The sequence below is a fragment of the Rhipicephalus microplus genome, unplaced genomic scaffold (assembly GCF_043290135.1).
Source record: "Rhipicephalus microplus isolate Deutch F79 unplaced genomic scaffold, USDA_Rmic scaffold_21, whole genome shotgun sequence".
Taxonomy (NCBI): domain Eukaryota; kingdom Metazoa; phylum Arthropoda; class Arachnida; order Ixodida; family Ixodidae; genus Rhipicephalus; species Rhipicephalus microplus.
In genome coordinates this window covers 8534182-8560521 of record NW_027464594.1, presented here as the reverse complement: position 1 = coordinate 8560521, position 26340 = coordinate 8534182, and the positions used below count along the sequence as shown (strand labels likewise).

The 26340-nt window shown below is 45.9% G+C and overlaps 1 protein-coding gene across 1 annotated transcript; it reads left to right on the top strand.

Moving 5' to 3' along the window:
* Positions 1–22: 22 nt before the first annotated feature.
* On the top strand, positions 23–3821 carry LOC119187088 (uncharacterized). The gene is made up of 3 exons (XM_037435341.2): positions 23–1075; positions 1645–1762; positions 2158–3821. Exons 1-3 carry the CDS (start codon positions 23–25, stop codon positions 3408–3410), a joined length of 2424 nt encoding a protein of 807 aa, XP_037291238.2. The 3' UTR covers positions 3411–3821.
* The last annotated feature ends 22519 nt before the right edge of the window (positions 3822–26340 follow it).

Below are 26340 nucleotides of genomic sequence, written 5' to 3'. Positions count from 1 at the left end.
GTGTACATTCTGTACCGCTAACATGTCCCGGACGCCTAAACGACGGAAGTTATATCTAGAGCCATCCTTCGATGGGAAAGAGCTGCCCAGATCAACGCGGTACAGGGCGTCTCGCCTCGCGACTGACACTAGCCAAGTGGAAAACGTGATGTCTGATGGTAATGCTGCTGCAGATGAACCTGCTGATAATTCGCCAGTTCGCGTCTGGGCAAACGATGAAGTCGACGAGTGCGAAGAGTCGGGACCGAGCGACGATGAGGAAGCCCTGGCAGAGAACGCAAAGGAGGATGATCGTGAAACTGATGGCTCCTTTGACTCCGATTTATCTGCTGAAGACATCGTGACCCTAGTCATGGACTTTGCTGTTAACTTTGGCCTGGCGTGGACACAGGTAGAACACCTGATGAAACTAGTCAGTTTTTTAATGAAAAGAAAGGATCTCCCTGACACGAAGTTTCTGTTTAAGAAATTTGCGGGAGTCTCCACTGATAGCATGGGCTTTCATTTCTATTGTCCCAACTGCATTTGCCTTCTCGGCGAATGTGACGGGGACCTTAAGAAAAGAAAAGAATTCAATGCAACATGTACACAATGCCAACAGTTGTACAGTGGAGATACCCTTACTGCGCAAGGAAGTTTTTTTGTGACCCTTCCCATGGGGCAACAGATTTCTTCAATTCTTTCGTCTCAAGATACTTCCAGGTCACTTAAAAACTCTTTAAATGCACTTGCACATCGTTCACACGCCGCCTCTATGACAGACTTTACAGACGGAAGTTTGTATCTGCACCAAAGAAAAGAACTGGGTCTTGGCGCTATGGACATCACATTGACCATAAACTCGGATGGTAGTCCTGTGTTCAACTCATCCAAGTTTTCGATATGGCCCGTGCAGACGACAATTAATGAGTTGCCGCCCGGATTGCGTTTGAAAAATGTTACTGTTGCTACACTGTGGTATGGACAGTGCCACCCAGACATGACATTGGTGTTGGAGGCATTCACGAAGCAAATGGACTCGCTTACCAGGAGTGGTATCGAGTGGACATGTGATGGAGAGACCTTTCAATCAAAAGTGAGCCACTTCTATTTCATTGCGTAGTCTCCTCCTAGCAAACTTAGATGCATATTGTGTCCTTCCGCAATATTCCTTAACCAAAAACTAAAAAAAGAAACAGCAAAAGAGAAGGCAAATGAAAACTTACTACTGTAGTGATACTAGTTTTTTTTGGCTTCATGAAAAAGCTTTCATTTTAGTCTAATTTAACTGCTATATAACGCTTTAAAAACTGAGCAATGCACGAAATATTCTTGACTTTTGGTGAAGTGCCTGATTTAACTATAATTCTTTTAAAATTATGTTACAACAAATAATGGTACTGCTTTAAAAATACATATTGTCAACACACAAGCATTTGAGCCAAGTTTAATACCACTGTCGCACAGCCACTTGAACTCACAATTGTGCCAGATTCAGATTGACATTCTACACCACGATTAGCCTCATTCTACTGCTTGCACAAAGTAGGCAATCGGGACCGAGAAATCTTATCCCGACCAGACTTGAGTATGATTGAATTTGAAAACCAATATAGCACTGTCCCATTTCTTCATTAAAACTATATTCTTTTTGTTACATTACAGGTCTATTGTTTCGCTGCTGTAGCCGATGCTCCAGCCAGGGCTCTGATGCAGAACACAGTCCAGTATAATGGATACTTTGGGTGTGGCTGGTGTTTGCACCCTGGCAAATGCATTGAAGGTAAGCAAACTGACTTGTGTACAAAAATATCTGACAGACTACATCCTGGATATCAGCTTCACAATCACTATTTTGTTACTGAAATTTGGTTTGTGCATTATTATTACATCCTACTTAATTTTATTTTCACGCATTCTTTTCTTAAAGTATTTTTGTCACACTAAAAGTTAACGTGCATTCAAGACATGCTAGCCTTCTTCTTTACTTTACAAACTTCTAGAAAGCTTCATGTGGCCTTCACATCTGTATGCATTATTACAGCAGTTAGGAGTACCTGACATTTGCAGGAATATTATTACCAGTTAGAAAAATCTAGTATTCATTGCTGCAAAGGTTTTTTTGCCCACCCTCCCGAGTTTTGTATTTAATTTGTTTCTATCATTTTTATTTTGCAGGAACAGTCAAGTACCCTATAAGCGCTGAAGCTCCACCCGACAGGACTAAAGAAGGGATGATGCAAGACATGGCTGAAGTGCACAGGACTGGTGTTAATGTGCGAGGAGTTAAAGGGCCTTCCCCATTAATTAATTTGGTGGGGTTTGACATTGTGTGGGGCTTCACGCCTGATTATATGCATGGGGTTTTACTTGGTGTCACACGCCAGTTTATGGAGCTGTGGATGTCTGGTGTAGGCGCTCCATATTATATAGGGTCGCCACAGTTGATTAGGATGGTTGACGAAAGGCTTTGTGCCATTAAGCCTCCTCAATGCATCACGCGCCTGCCAAGATCTGTTGAACTGAGAAAGTTTTGGAAGGCAAGCGAGTGGCAACAGTGGCTGTTGTATTACAGCCTTGTTTGTGTTCACAGAATCTTGCCTGGCAAGTACCACAAACACTTTAGCTTGCTGGTGAAAGCTGTATACCTCCTACTTGGAGATACTGTCTCAGCCAAAGACATCAGGGATAGTACTGAGTGTCTTGTGCAATTTGTTATTCAAGTCCAAGTTCTCTACTCTAAGAAGGAAATGACTTCGAATGTACACTTGTTGTTGCACCTTGCAAAAAGTGTTACAATGCAAGGGCCACTCTGGGCACACTCTTGCTTTGTCTTTGAGGCGGGCTTAGGAAAGATTAAAAAGCTCGTCACTTCCGCTAAAGGAGTGCCTCACCAAGTGATGAGCAGAGTGCTTATGGCCAGCAAAGTTGGCGCACACAATGCAGCCGCTAGTGAGCAAGTTAAGAATTTCTTGTGCTCTGATTTGTGCAACAAAGAAGAGTCGCTGGCCCTTTTGGGAAAACCAAGAGCTGTCAGTGAGTCCATTCATAGAATTATTGAAGCGCAAGTCCCACACCAAATCACAGGGCCTGTTGAGGAATATGATAGAGTTCGCATCTCTGGACGCATGTTCCACAGCGAACAATATCAAAGGCCTCAAAAAACTAACTGCACAGCTGTACGACTGCGAGACAATATGCATGCTAAGATCCAGCATATTGTGTCAGTTAGCTGCAGTGACAGAAAAAGGATTTATTTTGTGTCTAACAGCTATGTTAGTTCTCTGTGTTTCGGCACAACACACATTTCATGTGTTCAGAAGTGGGTGGCACAGAATGTCGTCGAAGTGGACAGGCAGGCAGCTCCATGCCTGTGGATTGACTGGAACGAAAGGCAATTTTTTTGTAATCTTGCCAATCGTTTCCCATAAAAAGATTACCTGATTTTTGTTTGCATTTAGCTTTTTGGAAAATTTTAAAGGTGTCATGTTATACTTTTTATGATAAGTGTGAACGCACTCGGAGTTGCATGTAACTGACATGCTACACATTTAACTACTGCCTTGCTCATGCCATGCCAGCATGTCCAACATTCCCTATTATTTTAGGTTGTTCTTATAAGAATGTGGGCTCAACTCGGTTCTTATGGGGACCATTTCAAAGGCACTTGCACATTTTCCAGGCGAACCCAATGATTAAATTCACTACTACTGTTCTCAAAATAGTACTCAAGCAATCCCTTTTGCTTGTATTATTATATGGGTTTAATCGTGTAACCTTTGGTTATGTTCCTTTGGATGAATGTACTTGTATGAATAAACCTTTCGTGCTGTTCAGCCACATGCAATAAGTCACAAGCCATTTGCTTCTAATATAGTTGTGTCTGCAGCATGTCGGCAGTAGTCTCAGTTGGGATAACTGTCGGCACTACCCCACATTTAGTTGTTGCACGGAAGTAACCGCTGTACTGCACACAAGACTATTATGCTCCAACAAGATGATAATATTAATACTCGGGCGTCAATCAGGCCGTGATGGATGTAAAAAGATTGACAACAGCTGTTTGATATTAGTTCAATGTAATTATGCTAAAGCGTACGACTGAGTGCACTGTGTTGCTCAATTTCGATATGAAATATTTCACAATAATAGGATTTTCAAAAATACGAGATTAAGTAAAACTGTTCAGATTATTCTAATATCGAGGTAAACAATGTAAAGAGGCTGACATCTAAAGAAGAAAAAATAATTCATTTATAAACCACAACTCACCATTTGCAAGATGACAGTTACTCATTGTAATCTATTCTAATACTGGTCCTTTAAAGTACTACTAGGCTGGTAATACAGTACCCTACAATGAGTAGGACAAAAAACCTATGGATAAAACCAATTCCTTCAAGTGCAGCAGTGTGTCACATACATCTAGTTCAATTTTTTTCTGTTCTTTCACTGTAACGATTCATAAAACCAAAAAAAACTGGCAGCATTTCTATTTAGGGCACAACTTGGACCATTTTCTTCCAATTGAATTGCTTATGGTTTTCAGCTGGGCACTGCTTCCAGTTCAAGGGCATGCTCATGAAATTCCTGTGGTCCCTGTGGGTGGCCAGTTGAGTTGGGACATGTTGGTAACTGGAATCAACTGGGACCAGTTGCTAACTGGAACCAGTTTCAACTGGGACCAATTAGTTCCCAACTGGGACCAGTTGCTAACTGGGACCACTTGCAACTGGAATCAACTGGTACCAGTTAGTTCCCAACTGGGACCAGTTGCTAACTGGAACCAGTTGCAACTGGCATCAACTGGGACCAGTTAGTTCCCAACTGGGACCAGTTGCTAACTGGAACCAGTTGCAACTGGCATCAACTGGGACCAGTTAGTTCCCAACTGGGACCAGTTGATACCAGTTAATACCAGTTGAAACCAGTTAGATTCCCAGTTACAGATTTTCACTAGGGAGCAGATATGAACCACGGCGCTATCTTCTTTGTTGCCAGACAACATGCATGCTGCTGGGTGCACTGTGTGACAGCCTCCAAGGCTGTGCACAACCTGTCAGCATGCGATCTTGGAGGTCTAAAATAGTAAAAGCTCGAATCGTTGAAAACGCTCATGAGAGCTCTATGATCGCCAGCATGCCTCATGAGTTGAGAAGGTCAGGCAGAGGTAAGGAGGAAGGTATGCTACATATGTCTGTAGCGGCCTTGGTACACCGAGTGTCTCTAAGTTTGTTATGGGAATAATTTGATGATTCTCTAGCCTAAACATTGACAAAACTGCAAAAATCTGTTGCAGTGTTCTTTTAAAATAAAGAGGCACTAACTATAAATACTACTACTCAGGTACCACACAGACACTGAAAAAATCATCATTTCAAGTGCCTTACTGCAGGTCTTGTTGTGGCACAGATTCAAGAAGGCACGCTCGAAGAACGACAGCAGCCCACGTGCCTTCTGAGGGTATCCCATATTAACTCTTTTCTTACCGTAGAAAACTGGCCTTTTCAATGTGTGTCTACATGTTTTTTTTATCAGAAACTGTTGTGTGTACAATGGCTTATTCTATATGAAAATGTAGCCTATTCACGTGTCTTTCTCATGCAATAAAATTCTAAGCAAACAACCTCATATTGTTTCATAATTTATTTCAGAAATTCGAGGAAAACGATAGAAAACGTACAAGAGAAGATCTAAAATTGCTGTTACACATTACAGCATTTAGATTAAAACAAAACTGAAATATACAAGTAGTAGGTTATAATATCAGGTGTAATATTTCCAAAATTCAACATTCTCAGATAAGAAGTGTACTTTTAGCAGGCTCTCATCTTAGCGCCCATGACGCATGTGCCACTTGGAGAAGCAGTTGCGCGTGGTGGTAAAGCAGAGATGTGCGTCACAGGTGCTGCAAAGAACATTTGCTTTCACTTCCTTCTTAGTGTTTTCGTAGCACAACTAGCAGTTTCTTCGCCTGTCAACCTTTTCCGGCTTGTGCCGAATCTAGTCGGGTGGCAGATAAGAAACTCTGACAGGTTTGTCATCATATAGGTTCAAAATTCCCTGGATGAGCTTTTCTCTGAAAGAAAGCTGATTAAATTGGGAACTCAAATTTAGCTCAGGAATGTCGGGATAGTGTTTGCGATGCTCTTGAAAAAAGAATAAAGCTATTTGCGCAGGCTACGTCGATACAATGAAAGAACAGTTTTCCACCGTTCGCATTTCCGAAGGACATTGTATGTGCCAATTGTCTGGCCAGATTTGTCTACCCCCAACATGCCTGCATTGTAGTCATGCACTAACAAGGGCTTCCTTATTGTTCTCTCAGTCCATCGGTTCCCCACTTTTTGACGTCTTTGCCGAAACGTGTTCGTCCGTCGTGTGGATTGTACTCATTATATATACTGCCTTGTGGTCTTTCCACTGGAGAAACAAGATGTTTCCATCCCTGACCCACCGAAAGTCCCCCCACTCAGCCTTCCTTTCCCATTTTGTTTCTTTCAGATCGCCAAGGAAGCCTCGGTGATCTGACGGGACGATCAAGCATGCTTGAATGAATTAGCAGTAGGATAGTAAACATGCCGACCTGTATCGCGCCGGGCTGTTGAAGTAGCTGTGCCTCCGAGAAAAACACTTGCGATCGGCCGCACTTCAAACTCCAAATAATTTTCAGTTCTCAAGGCTTGGATAGCTGCTATTCCACGAAAAGCCTTCCAGGTGACAGTCGAAACCTACATTCCGAATCCGAGAACCTAATCCCTTGCTGCGAGCACATAGTTGGTGGAAATGTCAAAATTCAATGTGGTACGTTGGCACTAGAGCCCGTTGCTCTTCCTCGAATTTTTACGAATATTCCTGCACACTTGTCTTAATCAGCGACATTAAAGCGCAAAAGGGAACCCCCAGAACTAGAAGAAAGCATGAATTTCTGGGGCCGTGTGTCGGCTGTTGGTGGCAATCTGTCAGATGTTAACATGGAGTACTGCTATGTTGACGAAGCTACTGGTGTCCCCTCTGATCCAGAGTCATGTCCAAAGGTTTCCCTGCAGTACAAAATCGATGAAGGTTTCAGTCCAGGAATGTCGAGCTTATCCAGGAAGTTTTTTTTTCTCCAAAGTTGTTCAAAACAAAGGCATTGTAGAAATCGACAAGGCAGTGGTGGTAACAAAAAACTTCACCTTTGTCCTCAGTTGTAAGGGGAAGCTTGTTCTCTCGTGTGCATATAGCGAACATGGTTTGGGAAGTCAGTTGAAACTCACCAGCTTGCAGATGGTATCCACTTTTCCCAGTTATGTTGATCACCTGAAGATATACACGGGCTGTCATAGCAGCTGATTCCCTTCGATTTCGACCGCAACTATAGTGAACTAGAAGTACTCTAGTGGTGCGACTGGCCAGGCTCTGGCGCCAGCCTTTCACACGGATGGCGCGAGGTGGCGCCACTGCTCCATTTCCTAGGAGCTTCGGCTGCGTTGACCGGCCGTCGCTGGCTCCTTCTGAGTTGCATCTATGGTCAATTCTAACGCGCGTGTTTGCTTCCTGGCTCATGCAAACGTAAAATTGCTAGGTTAGTTATTGCGTGGCTCAGCGGTTTGTATATACATAGTTTGGCCAAGAATATATATATATATATTCATATTTACCACACGCGCTAATAACATTCGCTACAAAGCGATTGCTCATCACCATCACAAGCTTACGGCGCGCTTCCACTATAGTTTTGGTGCTGGCTTATTACATAGAAGGTCATGGTAAGGACACAGTGCTCAGCATCGAAAATGAAAACAGGAACATCTTTTTATTTATTGTGATGGTTGGAAGAGTACAAAAAAATACAAAATAACAAAATAAATTTCACTAGTTTAACAGCTTTTCAAAACTATTATGAGGATTCGCAAAAAAGAAGACAAGTGAGATGGACATGTGCAGAACTTAACATCTACTGAGCTTTAGGTGCTTGGCTGATTCTCGTTTTTTAGCACTATTCTGGTTCACGCTTTTAGTTAGGAAATGCAGACGAGTAGTGATGTAAAAAACGACCTCAGCTGCAATGCCTTCAGAATGGTCACGACAACCAAGCCCATTTTTTTGCTTTGCCTTAACTTCGCTTAAAATGTCGAGTATGCTATCAGCGTGCAGCTCCAGCAAACTGAAACACGTTGTGAAGGCTTTTTCTAAATCATGAACAAACTTAAACAACAGGCTAGACGGATAAAGCAGGCCACCTCTGTCTTTCATGTGTGTCAATTGCGCAAGGTGTTTGAGACTTTCAGCAGACTCCTTTTGCATTAGAAGAAGTTTACGGCACTCTTCGCAGCCAGACTTCAGTAGGCATTTTCTAGCTACATATCCTGCTATATAAAATGTTAGCCGGTTGTCACTGGCAGATATAATGCATGACGCATGGTCTGGCGCACTCTGTGGGAGCGAGCTCTGCACGGCAACTACATTGTCACTGTTTATAAACTTGTCCATTAAGCGCTGTTTACCAGATGGAACATTTTCAGCACCTGAATTTGCGGGTAGAAGGGCATGGAGCACTGCAGGCTCACAGTTTCCCTTTGAAGCTGAGTGAGCAAGATTGTTGAAGCTCAAGCAGTTGATAGTGCTAATAAACTGCTGTGGTGTTGGATGCGTGTTACATCCAGACGACTGCCTGACAATGCCAAAAACATGCTCAACAGGATCTTGGCTTACTCTAGATGTCATTAGGTACCTGTAGCCTAGTTTCTCAGTGAGATACTGAAGCAAAGAAAGCACACTTGACACTGTCACTCGCAGCCCAGCTGCTGTTGACTGGCTCAGGAATCCTTTCTGCCCCTTCGTGTGGTCTTCCCATGATGAAAGATACTCCTGAAACGATCGCAGCTTCTCAACACTTGCTGAACTTGGGCGCAGCGCTTCAGCTGGAAATCGTGAAGTCATCATTTGCACAAGGTCATGGATGATCCTGTGAAATGAACAAAAGCAGGATGAATCTGTGTTTGTGAGCAAGAGTCAGACTGTCATATGCAAGGTGAAAGGTGCAATCGCAATAAAACCACAATGTGATGACACTTACTTGAAAAACTTCAGGAGGTTTGGCTGCTTTCCTTCTCTCGGGTCTTTGCTTGGGCGCAGCGATGGAAAGGTACGCTGGACAACCTGGCAAAAGCGTTGGCACGGCATCAGGCACCAATGACGGTTTTCCTCGGGGAGTGCGCACTTCACAGCCATTTATCACGTGCACATATTCGCGCAGAATATATCTTGGCTCGAAGTGATGTTCGCACACTGCTGATGTTTCGGTCAGAGGCTTGTCATCCCTCCGGAGGTTACGCTCCCACTTTCTGCGGAGATCGTCTTCTCTAGGAGCTGCAAACAATGATGCCTTCGGGGCGCCCGGGTAGCCGCTTCGGCAACCCGGAGCAAAACAGTGTGAATCCGTCCTCCGCTTCGACATGTCACGAGCTACATGTTTGTTGGTACGGAATACCTGAACAGGTAAAGACAGCTGCTCCACAACGGTCCGTGCGAGAAAATGCAGAGCAGAGTATACCGGTACACGTGCAGTACAGTAGCTGCAGACAAAGCGATGCGCAGGATACCGGCAGACGTGCTGAACTAACGCGCTGAATCACCAAGTGACCGCGCCTCGCCTAGGAAAAGGCGCAGTAGCGCCACGAGAAACCCTAGCGGCGGTCCGTGGTATTTCCGACCGCCAAGAGAGGCGGCATGGCCTGGCGGTCGTGCCACTAGAGTACTTCTAGTTCACTATAACCGCAACATTAGCCCTGAAGACCCGGGACGTGTGGAGGATGACTTTCGGGCTGTCCCGGAAAGACTTATGCGCACCATGCTAGAACACAAGGAAGAATCGGCGAGCTCAGTAGAAAAAAAAAGAAAAGAGAGAACGCTACAAATTCAATGAAGCTTCGCCAAAAACTATGCTCGACTACTAAAAACTAAAAAATACGGGTAATAGGGCCACAGTTCTGGAGAAAAGGTGTAGAACGACATTCAGAAAATTAAAACATGGCAAACATAACTTTTTAAAGGTTCTACTTGTCAAGTGGACTAACTGATGACCAGCCTTCCTCCAGCACAACTGATATTCCTGACCAAAACCTCTTTGAAGCCAAATTCGCAAAGCATTTGCTTCATAATTTATTTGTTTAAGGCGGGACAATGTCAACAGAGACAGTATGTTCACCTTTGACATCAACCTATAAGTAGCAGCAGGGCTGAATATTTTAAGGAGCAGGCAAGTAATGAGCCACATGGTTTCGTAGCGCAACCCTCTGGCTGACTTCACTTTGAAGATTTCAGCGTAGCAAAAAGAGCGAATTTGAAAAAAATAAATCTTTTTCGTGGATATGTGTTCGGCATTCCAGAATTGTAACATTGTTCGGCTTGTAATACAGGGAACCAAGTGGTTGCTACATCTGGTACACAACTCAAGATAGTAGGCGGGATAGTAGTAGCTTCGTCAACATCGCTGTTTTTCATGTTAACTTCGACAGATAGCCACCACTTGCGGACACACAGCCCTCGAAATTCGCGGTTTGTCCAAGTTTTGGTGGTTTCTTTTTGTGCTTTAATGCTGCTGGTTTAGACAGATGTGCAGGAATATTCGGGAAAATTTGACAAAATGCACCAGGCTTAGGCGTCCACATATCAAATGAGTTTCACATTTCCCTTTACGATGTGCTCGCAGCAAGTGGTTCGGTCCTCGGATTCAAAATGTAAGTCGGAAATGTACGTCTTGATTATCACCAGGAAGGCTTTTCGTGGAATAGCAGCTGTTCAGGTCCTGAGAACTGCAGGGTAATTTTGGGGGTTTGAAAAAGTACCGCCAATCGCAAGTGTTTTCCTCCGAGTCTTAGCCACTTCAACAGCCCAGCGTGCCCCACGTCGACATGTTTACTATGCTAAACTGCTAATTCGATGAAGCATGCTTGATTGTCATGTAACATGTTAAGTACTATTGCGATGACCGAAATCTAACCTTCAACCTTCCTTCGAAGCTCCAGCCGCTGTGGTCTGAGCAAGCGAACTAAAAAAGAAAAGCTTCGCTGCCGCGGGACGCCGGTGGCTCACTGTCAATGCTACACTAGTGCCACTTCTCGGAACGCATACGAGTAGAGGCCGCCTCCGCAGTGAGCTTTTCCAACTGACAGTATCTAAAAACATTGCCGACTACCAATCGCAGCTCCACAAGCGAATCGACCGTGCTTGTGCTTAATTTTTTCGAAGCTTGATCTGGGCACGCATTGTCTTTATTGCTTCAGCTAGCTTACATCTGCACTCTTTGGTTTTGACCTGGGTCAGCAGCACCACTTGAGGCTGGACATTTGGCTGAAAGTTTTGACATCGCAGCAATAATGTTGTGTCAGGTTTCGTCTCTATTAAAGGCATGCATTGTGTTTCCAATGACACGGTGCCTCATGTGCAGTCATATTAGTAAATATGCTTATCATAGTGGAAGACAGTGTGCAGTGACCATGATGGCAGTCATATTAGTAAATATGCTTATTGTAGTGGAACACAGTGTGCAGTGACCATGAAGGAAAGAATTTTTACCCCCGAGTATTGGAAGAAAAAACAATGTGTGTTTTCATGTGACACAGGCATGCCTCTGCTGTGGTAGACTGCTGCTTCACTGTTGTCTGTGCCTTGCACGTTTTTTGTTCACATGAATGTAGTGCTGGAAAACATGATTGAAGTTTGGAAGTAGGCTGTACGTTGATGCTAAGTCAACTTGTTTTTTGAGGACATATTAGCAGCTACAAAAACAAGATAAGGCCCTTTCTAGTGTTATCAAATGCAATAATTGTCATAAGTACGGAACTGAATCATATAGAAAATGTTCAGCTTACTAGTGCTGAATGCTGGGGAACGAAGTTTATTTTTATGGCTGTTGTCAGTGATAGCCTGAAGATGAGTTAAATATTGCAATATTGTACAGTTTCAAAGATGTGACTAATTCGGCTTTTAGAAGGGCAAATACCAGGCTCAGAAACTTTTTTTTCATGTACATTTTGGTCAATCAAATTATGGCTCTAGCAAAACTGTAATCTTAGTTTGTGCTTTTGCTCTTTCGTCTACAGAAGGACATACCCCTCAACCCTTGTCTGCTAAAAGAAGCGGATGGAGGACTGTCCCTATACATCGATAGGGAGAGAATATTGAGAGCCTCTTCGCTACTTGGGGGCTTAACTTGTCTTTTTGCGTCATTTTGGGTATTTAATATTGAGTACCCAAAGAAGGCACACAGAATACTAACATTTTTTGAGCATGCATTCTTAAGTTTGTGCCACACAAAGCCCCGTGTCAAGGCACTGGAAATGATTAATTTTTTCAGGGCCTGAGTGGCATTTCAGCAGTAGGGTTTGAACTTAGTGCCGTCTTGTTTTGAAGGGACCCTGAAACGGTTTTCTGAAGTTTTGTGAACGTTTAGGCTAGAGCATCATCAAATTATTCGCACCACAAATTTACTGACATCGTGTACCAAGGTCGCTACAGGCAATTGTATCATACCCTCCTTTTCACCTCTGGCTGACCTCCTCAACCCATGAGGGGCACTGGCGATCTCAGAGCTCTCATGAGCGCTCTCGAAGATTTCAGCTTCTATCATTCTAGACCTCCAAGACCGCACACTGACAGTTTGCACGCAGTATCGGAGGCCGCCACACAGTGTGCCCGGCAGCTCAGATCAGCAGCCACGGTGACATCAAGTGGCCAGAGCATGAGCATGTCACTTTGCTAAAGGGCGGTTTAAAACGTGTTTCGTTTTATTGCGTCGAATTTGGTATGCTGCAATGCATGGTGGAGTACCTTTTGGACTGGAAATAATGATCTTCCTGAGGCTTATGAAAAGTAACTATTTTCACGCGGTAACTAATAAGTTAATGACACTTAGGAGTTAGGATATGTGAGGTTTAACGTCCCGAAACCACCATATGATTATGAGAGACGCTGTAGTGGAGGGCTCCGGAAATTTCGACCATCTGGGGCTCTTTGACGTGCACCCAAATCTGAGCACACGGGCCTACAACATTTCCACTTCCATCGGAAATGCAGCCGCCGCAGCTGGGATTCGAACCCGCGACCTGCGGGTCTGCAGTCAAGTACCTTAGCCACTAGACCACCGCGGTGGGGCGACACTTAGGAGTTACTCTACCGACCCGATGGGCTTGTACAAAATCGCCGAAAACCGTATCAGGGTCCCTTTAAGTCTTTTTTTTCTTTCTTTTTGTCTGTCTTGTGAGATAATGGTTGGTTTGTTGACTTGTCCATATTTATTTATTTATTTCAACATACTGCTAGTCAACTTGGCTTAAGCATAACACTCATATGTAGAGACCGGAACTTTAGGCACGAAAAAGAATGTTTTAGGTGCCTATAATAGTCCCTAAAACTTTCATTTAGGCATAAGGCGATAACAACTATCGTTTAGGCATATATAGATACAATGTATATTTGCTTCAGCAGCGTGTTTAGGACAAATATTCAACTTCTAACAAACACAGCAGGCAAATTCGGTGCTTTGGGAAAGCTAAATTCATTTTTTCCATGACAAGAATGAACAACAAGCGTAATCATTTAAACAGATTTAGGTGAAAGCTGAGGTGATTTGACATTGTGGGAAAGGCTATGAATGAAAACAGTGACGAACCAGCATCATCTCAAAGTTTTCGGGCTTAAATCATGCTTTCTTTCAGTCGGTATTTGCTTTTATGCTAAAAATAACGCTCGACGTCCACTGAAGTTAGTAAAGTGTACTTGTGGCCTAGCACTTTCAATGCTTTAATTGCATCCAAAATATCTGAATTAGCACCACTCTGAACTTTAGACACTTGCTAAAGACAGATTTAAGCTTTGAGGCAACGCTGTCGGCAACTGGTCTATTGGGGTCGGGGCGAACCTATCCTGCACATCTAAAGAACTGGGAATCCGCAAGCTTGCCTTTAAGCGTTGCGCGATAGCAATGTCTTGTCCCTGGTGCGAGCTTCAACCACTTAGTGCACACTTTTTATTGCATGATATTACTCAAGTTTAAATTGTGGATTACTATACAGTGGAAACGGTAAAGTTAAAAGTGTCATGTGTAAATGAAGCTTTTGCGTATGGCTGCATACTGTGTAATGGGTGCATGCGAGTTCGCAGATGCGGAGATAAAAATAGCTAAATGAAGCGGTGTGCCCGTAGAATTACCACTAAATACATGTTATTTGACCAGATTCAGTAGTTACTTAAATAAATTGGCAGTTGCCTAAGCAATGTTGGGAGTTTTATGCCTATGTGTGCTTCAGAGTGGACATCAAACTCAAAATATTGTTGATGTTTTCAATGTCTTCTCCCCTGTTTTCCACATGGAACGTTTCCAAATCGCCCCGCAGGGGCGCCTGCGCAGGTAGGCGTTTGGTGTGTAGCGACACCACGGACCCGAGCTAACGGGGGAGTTTTGACTCCCTCCCACGCCTTGCCGTGCGTGGCTTTGACGTGTCCGGGGAAAAGGGGATCCTGGGGGTTGAGCTGACGCTGGGTGATTGGACCTTTAAGGCCCCCCAGCAGAGGCAACACACCCCTTTGGCCCTGGCTTCACGTAGACAGCACCCCCGGATTGACCCGCCTGGGGGGAATCGGCAGTCGCCTTTTCCTGTCTCCCCCTCACATCTTCGTCTTTTCTCTTACTTTAAATCTTTCCTGTCCTCTACTCTCTTCCGTTGACTTCCGTGTTTCCTGGCGGCAAGGGTTAACCCTGTGTGGCTATCCTACCTTGGATACACCATATTCGGTTATAGTGGTGGTGTACAGCTGGCGTCTGCAGGTCCTGTGCTTACAGACCCTGCAGCGTCCCCTTGTAGGACTCCATGGTGGGTGGCTGGCGCCGCTGCCGAAAATAAACCTTTTCTTATGGCTAGCTCCTTCCCCCCACTCCCTGATCGCCCTCAGAAAAGAGGGCGCACCGATGAAGTATTCCAGTTTTTTGGTCACCAGAGAGTGTCCTTTCCCCGATTCCACGTTATCCACGCTGACACGCCCGGCAAACCAGTGCGAATAATTTCACCTTTTCTTGTTTCAAAGTCTTTGACAGAAATCTTTGGCACAGGATATAAAGCTTCGAGAATGGCAAGTGGTGACCTCCTGTTGGAGCTCTGCGACCAGAAACAATATGAAAAATTGCCAAACCTAACGAAATTTGCAGATACCAAATTAATAGTAACCCCACACCGAACCATGAACACCACCCGTGGCGTTGTCTCAGATGATGACCTGTTAGGGCTGACGGAGGCTGAACTCCTGGAGGGTTTCAGCGAACACAATGTCATAAACGTAAAACGAATTAGCATGAGGCGTGATGGCAAAGAAGTCCAGACTAAACACCTGATACTTACCTTCAATTCAAGTGTACTGCCCGACTCCGTTGAGGCTAGGTATATCAAGCTTCGAGTGAGGCCGTATATACCAAACCCCCTCCGATGTTTCAAATGCCAGCGGTTCGGCCACAGTTCACAGAACTGCCGAGGCCGCCTAACTTGTGCGAAATGCAGTGCTGACGAACACACATCTGATGCCTGTGAAAACTCTCCTCACTGTGCGAACTGTAACGGGGAGCATGCCGCATACTCATGGTCATGCCCAAGCTGGAAGAAAGAAAAGGAAATTGTCACAATTAAAGTACAACAAAACATTTCATTTAGGGAGGCACGAAGGCAGGCGTCCTACCTGCCAGAAACCAGCTTTGCCGAAGTGGCGCGTCAGGGGGCAGCGCCGTGACGGCCCCCGGCGCCTGTCTGGCACACGCGTAGTGAGCCAGCGGTGATGCCATCCGCCCCCTCGGCAGTTGCAGCCAGAGCTGCTCCGTCATCGAAGAAGGACCCACCAACCTCCGGGCTGGGGGCCGCGAAGGCCTTGTCTTTAGAGGCGAGGCCCTCAAAACAACTGCAGCGCTCGCAAGAGCGCTTGTCCAGTGCCTCGCTAGAGGCAATGGACACAACTCCGAGCGTGAGGGTGCAGCAAGCGCCTAAGGATCGGCACGACTCGGTCGACCGATCCAAAAAAGAAAAATCTCGTGTCACGGCCCCTGGAAAGGGTCCGTGAGCTAATTTTCCATCCTTGAGCACACAGCACAAAACACATCTAAAATGGACACGCAGATTCTACAGTGGAATGTGAGAGGACTTCTCCATAACCTCGATGATATTAGAGAACTCCTTAATAAACATACTTCAAAGGTGCTGTGTGTTCAGGAAACACATCTCAAGTCCACACAAACAAACTTTCTGAAGCAATATGCCATCTTCCGCAAAGACCGTGACGACGCTGCCGTCTCGTCGGGCGGTGTCGCTATAATAGTTGATAAAGGTGTTGCCTGTAAGCAAATAAACCTCCGAACTTCTCTTGAGGCAGTTGCTGTCCGAGCAGTGCTGTTTAGGAAGCTACTAACAATTACTTCTATTTACATTCCTCCGTGCTATCAACTTTCGAAGACAGAATTTCAAAGTTTCATTGATGAACTTCCTCCGCCATATATAGTCGTTGGTGATCTAAATACACATAATCCTCTATGAGGCGACTCCCATTTGGATGCACGAGGACGCCTAATAGAACACTTTTTGTTTTCGTCAGGTGCATGTTTACTCAACAAAAAAGAATCAACATATTATAGCTCTACGCACAACACATACTCTTCTATAGACCTGAGTATTGTCACGAGTACACTAATTCCTTATCTGGAGTGGTCTGTTCTGAAGAACCCCTTTAGGAGTGACCACTTCCCGATAATGTTGAAGCTAACTAAAGAAGATACATGCTCGCCTGACTTTCCTCGTTGGAACACCAACTCAGCCAACTGGGAACTGTTCCGAGAAAACACATTTTTAGATGGAGAGGACATTGCTGATTTTAATATAGACGATGCTGTGGCATACCTAACAGATTTTATTATTGACGCTGCAGTGAAATGTATTGAGCAAACTAATGGAACGACTAAGAAGCGTCGCATCCCATGGTTGAATGACGATTGTCGGAAAGCGCGAAATAGTCAAAATAAAGCTTGGAGATTACTCCGAAATTACCCAACGGCTGAAAACCTCGTCAATTTCAAACAGGTGAAGTCACAAGCTAGAAGAACGCGTCGTCTTGCAAAGAAAGAAAGTTGGAATAGGTACATCTCTGATATCAATTCTTACACCGACGAAACAAGGGTTTGGAATAGGGTAAACCAGTTAATGGGTCGGGAGTCGCACCCCCTACCCTTGGTAAATAGCCGAGGTGAGAGCTTAGAGGAGCAGGCGGACTGCCTAGGTGAACACTTTGAATACGTCTCAAGTGCATCAAACTAAACAGAAACGTTCCTAAAATTCAAAGAACGCGAAGAGCAGCAGCCCCTTAAGTGTAAACGTCAATCCAGTGAGACTTACAACTGCCAATTTACATTAGCTGAACTTAAGGCATCTCTTGCGTGCAGCAACAACTCGGCGCCAGGTGTCGATCGTATAACATACGAAATGGTCAAGTACCTTCACCCCGAAGCACTAAAAACACTCCTAACTCTCCTCAATATCATGTGGGCAGCTGGGTCATGGAAAGAAGCTATAGTCATCCCAGTACCTAAACAAGGCAAAGATCCGTCTTTGGCCGCCAGCTACAGGCCAATAGCGCTAACAAGCTGTTTATGCAAACTGTATGAGAAAATGATAAACCGGCGCTTAATCCACTTTCTAGAAAGTAACAGTATACTAGACCACCTTCAGTGTGGTTTCAGAGAGGGGAGGTCGACAACAGACCACCTTGTCCGCATAGAGACATACATCAGAGATGAATTTATTCATAGGCAGTTTGTACTTTCGGTATTCCTAGACTTAGAGAAGGCGTACGACACCACATGGTGGTTCGGGATTCTCCGCGATCTTGCCACCATGGGCATCCGTGGGAACATGCTAAACACAAATAAAAGTTATTTGTCTAACCGAACCTTTCGCCTGAAAGTGGGAAATGCTCTCTCTAGAACTTTTACCCATGAGACTGGTGTTCCGCAAGGGGGCGTGCTTAGTTGCACACTCTTTCTCGTAAAAATGAACTCCCTGCAGTCAGTCATTCCAAGCGCGATGTTTTATTCCGTGTATGTTGATCATGTGCAGATGAGTTTCAAATCATGCAATATGTCTACCTGCGAACGACAAGTGCAGCTTGGAATGAATAAATTCTCTAAATGGGCAGATGAAAATGGTTTTAAAATAAACACGAAGAAAAGTACTTGCATACTTTTCTCCAACAAACGAGGGGTAATGCCACTACCAAATGTTGCGATCACGGGAGACCAACTCTCTGTGAGCAGCGAGCAGAAATTCCTGGGAACCACTTTAGATTCAAAGCTGACGTTTATTCCCCATATTAAATATGTCAAAATGAAATGTTTGAAAGCGATGAACGTTCTAAAACTCCTGTCACGTACAACATGGGGTAGTGATCGAAAGTGCCTCTTGAAGTTATACAAAAGCCTTGTCGGGTCACGCCTTGATTATGCCTCTATAATTTATCATTCCGCAACGCCAAGTGCATTAAAAATCCTAGACCCCGTTCACCATCTGGGTATCCGACTTGCAACTGGTGCTTTCAGGACCAGTCCGATCCAGAGCCTCTATGTAGAGTTGAATCAGTGGTCACTTCACCTGCAGCGATCCTATAGCAGTTTCACATATTTTATAAAAGTATGCGCAAACATCAAGCATCCATCTTATTCAACTATAAACGATATAACCGCTGCCACCCTCTTCCATAATCGCCTTACGGTGAGAAAGCCGTTCTCTTTGCGTGTGAGAAACTTAAGTGAGGAAATGGGTGTTCCGCTGCTAGAACTTTGTCCTACGCCCACAGCGATACTTTTACCCCCGTGGCAGTGGCAGCTTATACACTGTGACACCTCATTTGTCGAGATCACTAAACACGCACCAGAAGCACATATTAAAATGCATTTCCGAGAACTCCAGTCCAAGTACTCATGCGCAGAGTTTTATACCGACGCTTCTAAGTCTACGGCTGAGGGTTATGCACTATTGTCATCTGTGAAGCATATACGCAAATCAAACATACAAAAATCAATTATATTCACAGGCTCATTAAGCGTCGTAAATGCATTAGGATCACTTTTCAGATGGAATCCGGTAATAACTGAGCTGTATTCCGTCCTATGTACTGCGTACATGTACAACCAGCATGTTACTATTTGCTGGGTACCCGGCCATAGAAGCATCGAGGGCAATGTGCTAGCTGACGAAATGGTCACCTCAATTATATTGCGCTTTATTAACCCCACCGCCACTGTCCCTGCAACAGACCTAAAATCCTTCCTACGTAAGAAACTGCGAAACCACTGGCAACGCTTGTGGGACACAGAAACAAATAATAAGCTTCACTTGATTAAGCCGCGGTTGGGTTACTGGCCCTCCGCTACAAGAACACGGCGAACTGATGTCCTATTCTGTCGCCTCAGAATAGGACACACTTATGGTACCCATAGCTTTCTGCTGACTGGCGATGAACCTGCTACTTGTGGTAGATGTGGTGAGAAGCTAACCGTCCTCCACGTCCTCCTGGAGTGCCCTGAAGCTGAAAGTGAGAGAAAGAAATATTTTGCTTTAGCATACCGCTATAGTCTTCCTCTACATCCGATTATGTTTCTCGGTGAAGAACCGCTCTTTGATGCAAAATCAGTTTTAAGCTTTTTAAAGGATGTAGTATTGAATGTTTTTAGCCCAACATTGAATGTTTTTAGCCCAATAGGTTCATAGCGCATCCTCTGTTCAGAGGATGCCGCTGTGATAGCAGCTTTCAATGAGCCCAGGCCTCCATGCTCTTGTTTGAAGGGCTCTGTCGAGGTGCTGGTGCTCCATGCCAAGTTTTTATTTCACATACATATCACTTTTAAACCATTTTATGTTTCCATGACACACATCATTTGTTATTGCCATAATTTTACTATATATATATTTTTATGCACCTACAGCGACTGTTTTTAGGCCCATTTACAGCCACGTCACATCTGTTTTATCTACACTGCACATTGCACAGTTCATTATTATCGCTCTGGCGCTCTTTGGCCACATCTGGCCCTTGCGCCAATAAACTCCACTAATCATCGTTTCCAGATCGACGGAGTAGCACTGGGATCACTGTTACATTGCCGGACAAGTACACTTAACGGTTTCTTTTTATTCCGCATTGCTCGGCAGACTTCAGACAGCTGCCGTTATAAAGAACATTGTGATGGTGTATTGTGGGCCCAGGATCCGGAATAAATCAACCGGCAGTCAGGTGACTCTGTACACACAACACAGACTTTAACACAACCGATAACTTACAATTCACACACAACACACTATAGCGTTCCTTATTTACATGCCAAACGTCCTACGCGCCTCGGCACACGAACTGTCCTACTCCCCGTTATGACTGTTGCCGCTGCGGCGAGGTCGGTCGTCACCGGTGTTGCTTGTGCAGTCACGCTGCCTTGACCGTGGTGAGGTGGTGGTGATGGTGGTGCTGCAGGCCGGTAGATCACCAGGCCACTGCAGTGCAGGTTAATGGCCCGTCGCCAACATGAGCCGCGGCCACCTCGTGCCACCACTCGGGCCCCAGGGCCCTCAGGCCACGAACAGACTATGCTGCCGGTCCCCGTGTCAGCACCGGCCACAGAGCGGGAAGCCAGCTCACCAGGTCCGCAAGGCTGCCGGACGCCTCGTTAAGCGATGTCGCGACCTGAACCGCCGACCAGCAGCTGCCGTTCGAACTGTGTCACGCTCCAACTGCCCGAGCCGCACGCCCCGCTCACGCTTCCTTTTCCTCGTCTTCGCCTCCAAGGCGTACCGCAGAGCAGAACTGCCGTTCCCTCTTCGCCCCGTCACGGGCCATACAATCCACATCATCACACCACCCCCCACTTCAGATAGTTGTGAGCAACTATTCCACTCCACGCCAGGCGGTGAGTAGGCAAAAGTGCAGGCGCGTTTGTAAAGAGGGAACAAGTTCACATGAATCCGAATGGTTGTGATTCACACAGCACGTAATGAAAAAAAAAACACATGAAAAATACACAAGTGGAGAAAGATTAGAGCAATTCAGATGCGACTTAAGTAGTCCACTCCTACATTGTCTGAGCCTTTTATGTATTCTACGGTAAAGCTGTACTCTTGCATTAGTAAGCTCCATCGTAACACTCGATTGTTGACGTGTTTGGCTGACTGCAAGTACCGGAGTGGCTGGTGGTCGCACTGAATGATGAAGGGTTTGCCGCATAAATAAATGTGGAACTTCTGAACAGCCCACACGAGCGCTAAGCATTCACGCTCTATTGTGTAATAGCGGGCCTCTCTAGGCAGCAGATTGCGACTAGCATAAGCAACCGGATGTAAAATATCGTCCCCACTGTTTTGCAGAAGCACTGCGCCGATGCTTGTGCTTGAGGCATCAGTACGGAGCACCAAAGGCTTCTAAAGATCCGGTGTTTGCAGTATGGGACTTGCGGCGAGCTTGTCTTTCAGCACGGTGAATGCTTTTTCGTGCGTTGGTTCCCACGATACGATGTGATGTTGGCCTTTCTTGGTAAGGTCAGTCAAGGGCTTGGAAATCTCTGCGTAGTTCGGAATGAACAGCCTGTAATAGCCCGTAATACCGAGAAAGGATTGTACAGCTTTCTTCGTCGTGGGGCGCTTGGCGGCTAGGATCTTGTCCAGCGTTTTCAGCATTGGTTCTACCTTCGCCTCGCCAATGCGATGTCCGAGGAATGTAATGGTACGCTCTCCGATCTCACACTTGCTCGGTTTGATTGTGAGGTTTGCATTGCGGATTCTTTCGAAGACAAGTCGTAAGGCTTCCATATGTTCATGCCATGTGCTAGTAGCGATGACCACATCGTCAAAATAATGATGCACATTCGGCAAATCGCCTAGAACTCTCCTCATAAGGCGTGCAAATATCGCTGGGGCAGTCTTAATCCCAAAAGGCATGTATTTGAAGTGGTAAAGCCCCGACATGCTTGAAAATTCCGTCTTTTCACTACTGTCTGGAGCCATGGGCACTTGCCAATAGCCCTTCGTGAAATCGAATTTCGAGAAAAATTTCTGTTTCCCCACAAGAGCTAGAACAACATCAATTCTCGGAATTGGCTCACTGTCGAAAACCAAGGTCTTGTTCAGCTCCCTAAAGTCAATGCACAACCGTATGGTGTTGTCGGGCTTCTTGACGACAACGATCGGTGCATGATATGGCGACTTTGATTTCTCGATTATGCCCATTCGAAGCATCTCCTGTACCTCTTCTTTGACGTTCTCACGGAGCGCTAGAGGAATCGGGTACTGAGGCACGTGAACCGGCTTTTCGATGACGAGGTCAAGAGAGCATTCGACAAGTTGTGTCTTGCCGGGAAGGTCCGAAAATATATCTGCAAACTCTTCGCACAATTGTCGAACTTGTTGAAGTTGGGCTGTCTGCAGTTTGGGCGATATCTTGACGTCTGATGCCGTTTGTGTTTGGCATAGACTGAGAGAGGGGATGGTATCTTCAGAGTCGTTGCTCTCACTGTTCGCCTCTTCCCCAGGTGATGCACTTGTAGTATTCACTGCAGCCACCTGATGAGGAGACGTTATTTCTCTTTCCTCATACTTCTTCAGCATATTCACGTGGAAGACCTTGATGCTCTGCCCTAAGTCAATTGCATAATCAACATCATTCTTGGCTTCAGCAACTTTAAACGGGCCCTTCCACTGCATGAGAAGCTTATTGGTGTCTGTAGGAAGGAGAATTAAAACCTTGTCACCGGGCCGTAGCCTTCTGTGGCGGGTCTTACGGTCGTAATAAAGCTTTTGCTTTTCACGTGCTTTACCAAGCTCTTCATGAGCGAGGTTACAGGTGTGTTCGAGTCGGTTTCGAAGGTCCACAAGGTAAGTGTACGTTGTTCGCACTTCATCCTCAATGTTCTCGTTCGTCCACAGCTCTCTTAAAACACTCAAAGGTCCACGCACATGTCTGCCGTAGATTAACTCAAATGGTGAAAAGCCCAAGCTGGCTTGCGGTACTTCGCGATAAGCGAAGAGAAGAGGAGCAATGTAGCGATCCCATGACCGCGGCTTCTCCTGACACACCCTTTTGAGCATGGCCTTCAGCGTACCGTTGAATTTTTTCGACCAATTCATTGGCCATGGCATGATATGGGGTGGTATGAAAAAATTTTACAGTTAGTAGTCGGCCCACTTCTTTCATGAGTTCCGACGTCAAACTTCTACCTTGATCGGTAACCACTTCTCGAGGCAGGCCCACTCGGGAAAATATTTCAAGGAGGGCTTCTGCAATACTGACAGCGTCGATGCTGGGTAGGGCTACTGCGTCAGAATAGCGAGTAGCGAAGTCAATGAGGGTAAGCACATAGCGGTTTCCCTTATCTGATCGAGGAGATAACGGTCCGATCAGGTCAATGGCGACTCTTTGGAATGGTGTCTGTATGAGAGGCATGTTGCCCAATGGAGCGACTCCGACTTTCCCTTTCGGCGTTGTCCTCTGGCAGACGTCGCACGACTTGACAAACCGTCTGATTTCTTCATGCATACCTGGCCAGTAAAAATCCCCAAGGATACGGTCTGTGGTACGTCGCACGCCTTGGTGACCAGCCATAATGCCCTCGTGTGCAACCTTCAAAATGTGTTGTCGAAGTGTCCTTGGCACGACTACTTGCTTAAAGGTCCTCCCCGTAGAAAGGCGGTAATGTCGATACAGTGGACCAGCCTCTTCAGAAAAGTGGTACATCGTGTCTTTATTGGAGTGAAACTCCTTCCCAATCTTGCTGAAGCAACTCTTCAGACTTGGGTCGTCTTTTTGGCTCTCAGTTAGCTGCACTCGGGTCACTTCTAGCGAACCAACTAGCGGAATCTTCATCATACTCTACGTCTTCCCCTGCGTCCGGACGACGGCAAAAAGCAAGGTTGACTTTTCCCAGCTTGCCGGGATTTTGCTCGAACCAGTCGATTCAGGGAACAGGGCGTCAGAGTACTCCCAGGTAGTATCTGGCTCCTGTGGTGCTCTTACTCCTGGAATATTGCCGAGCACGAGGTCGTACAAAGAGTTAGTCATGCATAAAGCGTTTACATCACCAACGAAGTAGGGCGTGTGTATCTGTATGTTTGCTTCCGGTAGTTCCTTGGCCTTTCCATCCAAAAGCATAACTCTTGTTGTCTTCCCGGTCAGGCATCGATCCGGCACGAACTCGCGTCGGACGATGATCGTGTTGCTCCCTGTGTCTCGTAAGACACGTGCGCGTTGTCCAAGCACCCGTCCTTCGACCACTGGTATGTTGTCGACTAAGAACATAGATTGGTTCTCGCACTTCTTGGGGCATTCAGCAGCGCATGTCTCATCCTTAGACTTGGCCATAGGGAAGTAATCCTGTTTTTTTTTCTGTCCCCGCAGGGGCGCCTGCGCAAGTAGGCGTTTGGTGTGTAGCGACACCACGGACCCGAGCTAACGGGGGAGTTTTGACTCCCTCCCACGCCTAGCCGTGCGTGGCTTTGCCATGTCCGGGGAAAAGGGGATCCTGGGGGTTGAGCCAATGCTGGGTGATTGGACCTTTAAGGCCCCCCGGCAGAGGCAACACACCCCTTTAGCCCCGGCTTCACGTAGACGGCACCCCTGGGCTGACCCACCCAGGGGAAATCGGCAGTCGCCTTGTCCTATCTCTCTCTTCCTACATCTTAGTCTTTTCTCATCTTTAAATCGGTCCTGTCTTCTTCCCTCTTCCATTTACTTCCGATTTTTCCTGGCGGCAAGGGTTAACCTTGTGTAATTACTCAACCTTGAGTAGTTATATTGGGTTATAGTGGCAATGTACGGCTGGCGTGTGCAGCGTTATGCTATTAAGTGCTTCAGCGTCCCCTGGTTGGACTCCATGGTGGGTGGTCGCCATTGCTGCCGAAAAAAAGTACACTACTAGCGGAACACCTGCATTTCCCCATCTCCTAGATTGTCTTCCGCTTAAGAGGGGACGCACCGATGAAATATTAATTTTCATTCAACCCAGACAATGCTTTCCGAAATTCCATGTAGTGCACAGCGAAAAGCCAACAAAACAAGCCAGAGCCATATCTCCATTTCTCGTTGCTAAATCTCTGACTGAGCTCTTTGGCCCAGCATACAAGGTTACAAAGATGGCTAGCGGAGACCTTCTCCTTGAGCTGCCAGAAAAACACCACTATGAAAAACTTGGCAGTCCCGCAGGGGCGCCTGTGAAACCAGGCGTTTGGTGTGTAGCGACACCATGGACCCGAGCTAACGGGGGAGTTTCGGCTCCCTCCCACGCCTAGCCGTGCGTGGCTTTGCCGTGTCCGGGGAAAAGGGGACCCTGGGGGTTGAGCCAATGCTGGCTGATTGGACCTTTAAGGCCCCCCGGCAGAGGCAACACACCCCTTTGGCCCCGGCTTCACGTAGACGGCACCCCTGGGCTGACCCACCCAGGGGAAATCGGCAGTCGCCTTTTCCTATCTCTCTCTCCCTACATCTTCGTCTTTATCTCTCACTTTTTATCTATCCTGTCTTCTAGTCTCTTCCGTTTACTTCCAAACTTCCTGGCGGCTAGGGTTAACCTTGTGTAGTTACCCAACCTTGGGTAGTTATATCTGGTTATAGCGGCGATGTATGACTGGCGCCTTCAAGTGTTCTACCTTGTAGCGTCCCCTTGTTGGGCTCGGTGGTGGGTGGTCACCATCGCCGCCGAACATGAAATGCACCACATGGCAAAATCTTTCCCCCTCTCAATGATCGGTCCCTGAAAAGGACCCGCACTGATGAAATCTCCAAACGAACCGGAAGTGATTGTGACCACTTTCCACGATTTCTAGTCATACACTCTCTGGCAGATAACGTCTCTGTTGCAGGACTGTCGGTTTTCCTGATAGCTAAAACCCTTGCTAACCTAATAGGCAAAAAGTATGACGCAAAGAAACTGTCATCCGGTGATCTTCTTGTTGAAGCAAGCCAAAAACAGCATGCAAACACTCTCCTTAAACAGAAGCAGTTCGCCCACCTGGACGTGTCTATCACCCCCCACCGCAGCCTTAACACTGTTCAAGGCGTCATTTCACAACGTGATCTGATGCGAGAAACTGAAGCTGACCTCCTTGAAGGCTTTCGAGAGCAAGGCGTAGTTCCATCCGGCGGATAACCATCAGGCGAAACAATGAAGAAGTGGTGACGCCTCATATAGTACTAACATTTAACCACTCAATCTTGCCAGAATCCGTGAAAGCTGCATTCCTTCACTGCAAAGTCCGCCCCTACATACCCAATCTTAGAAGGTGCTACAAATGCCAGAAATATGGACATGGGTCGAAC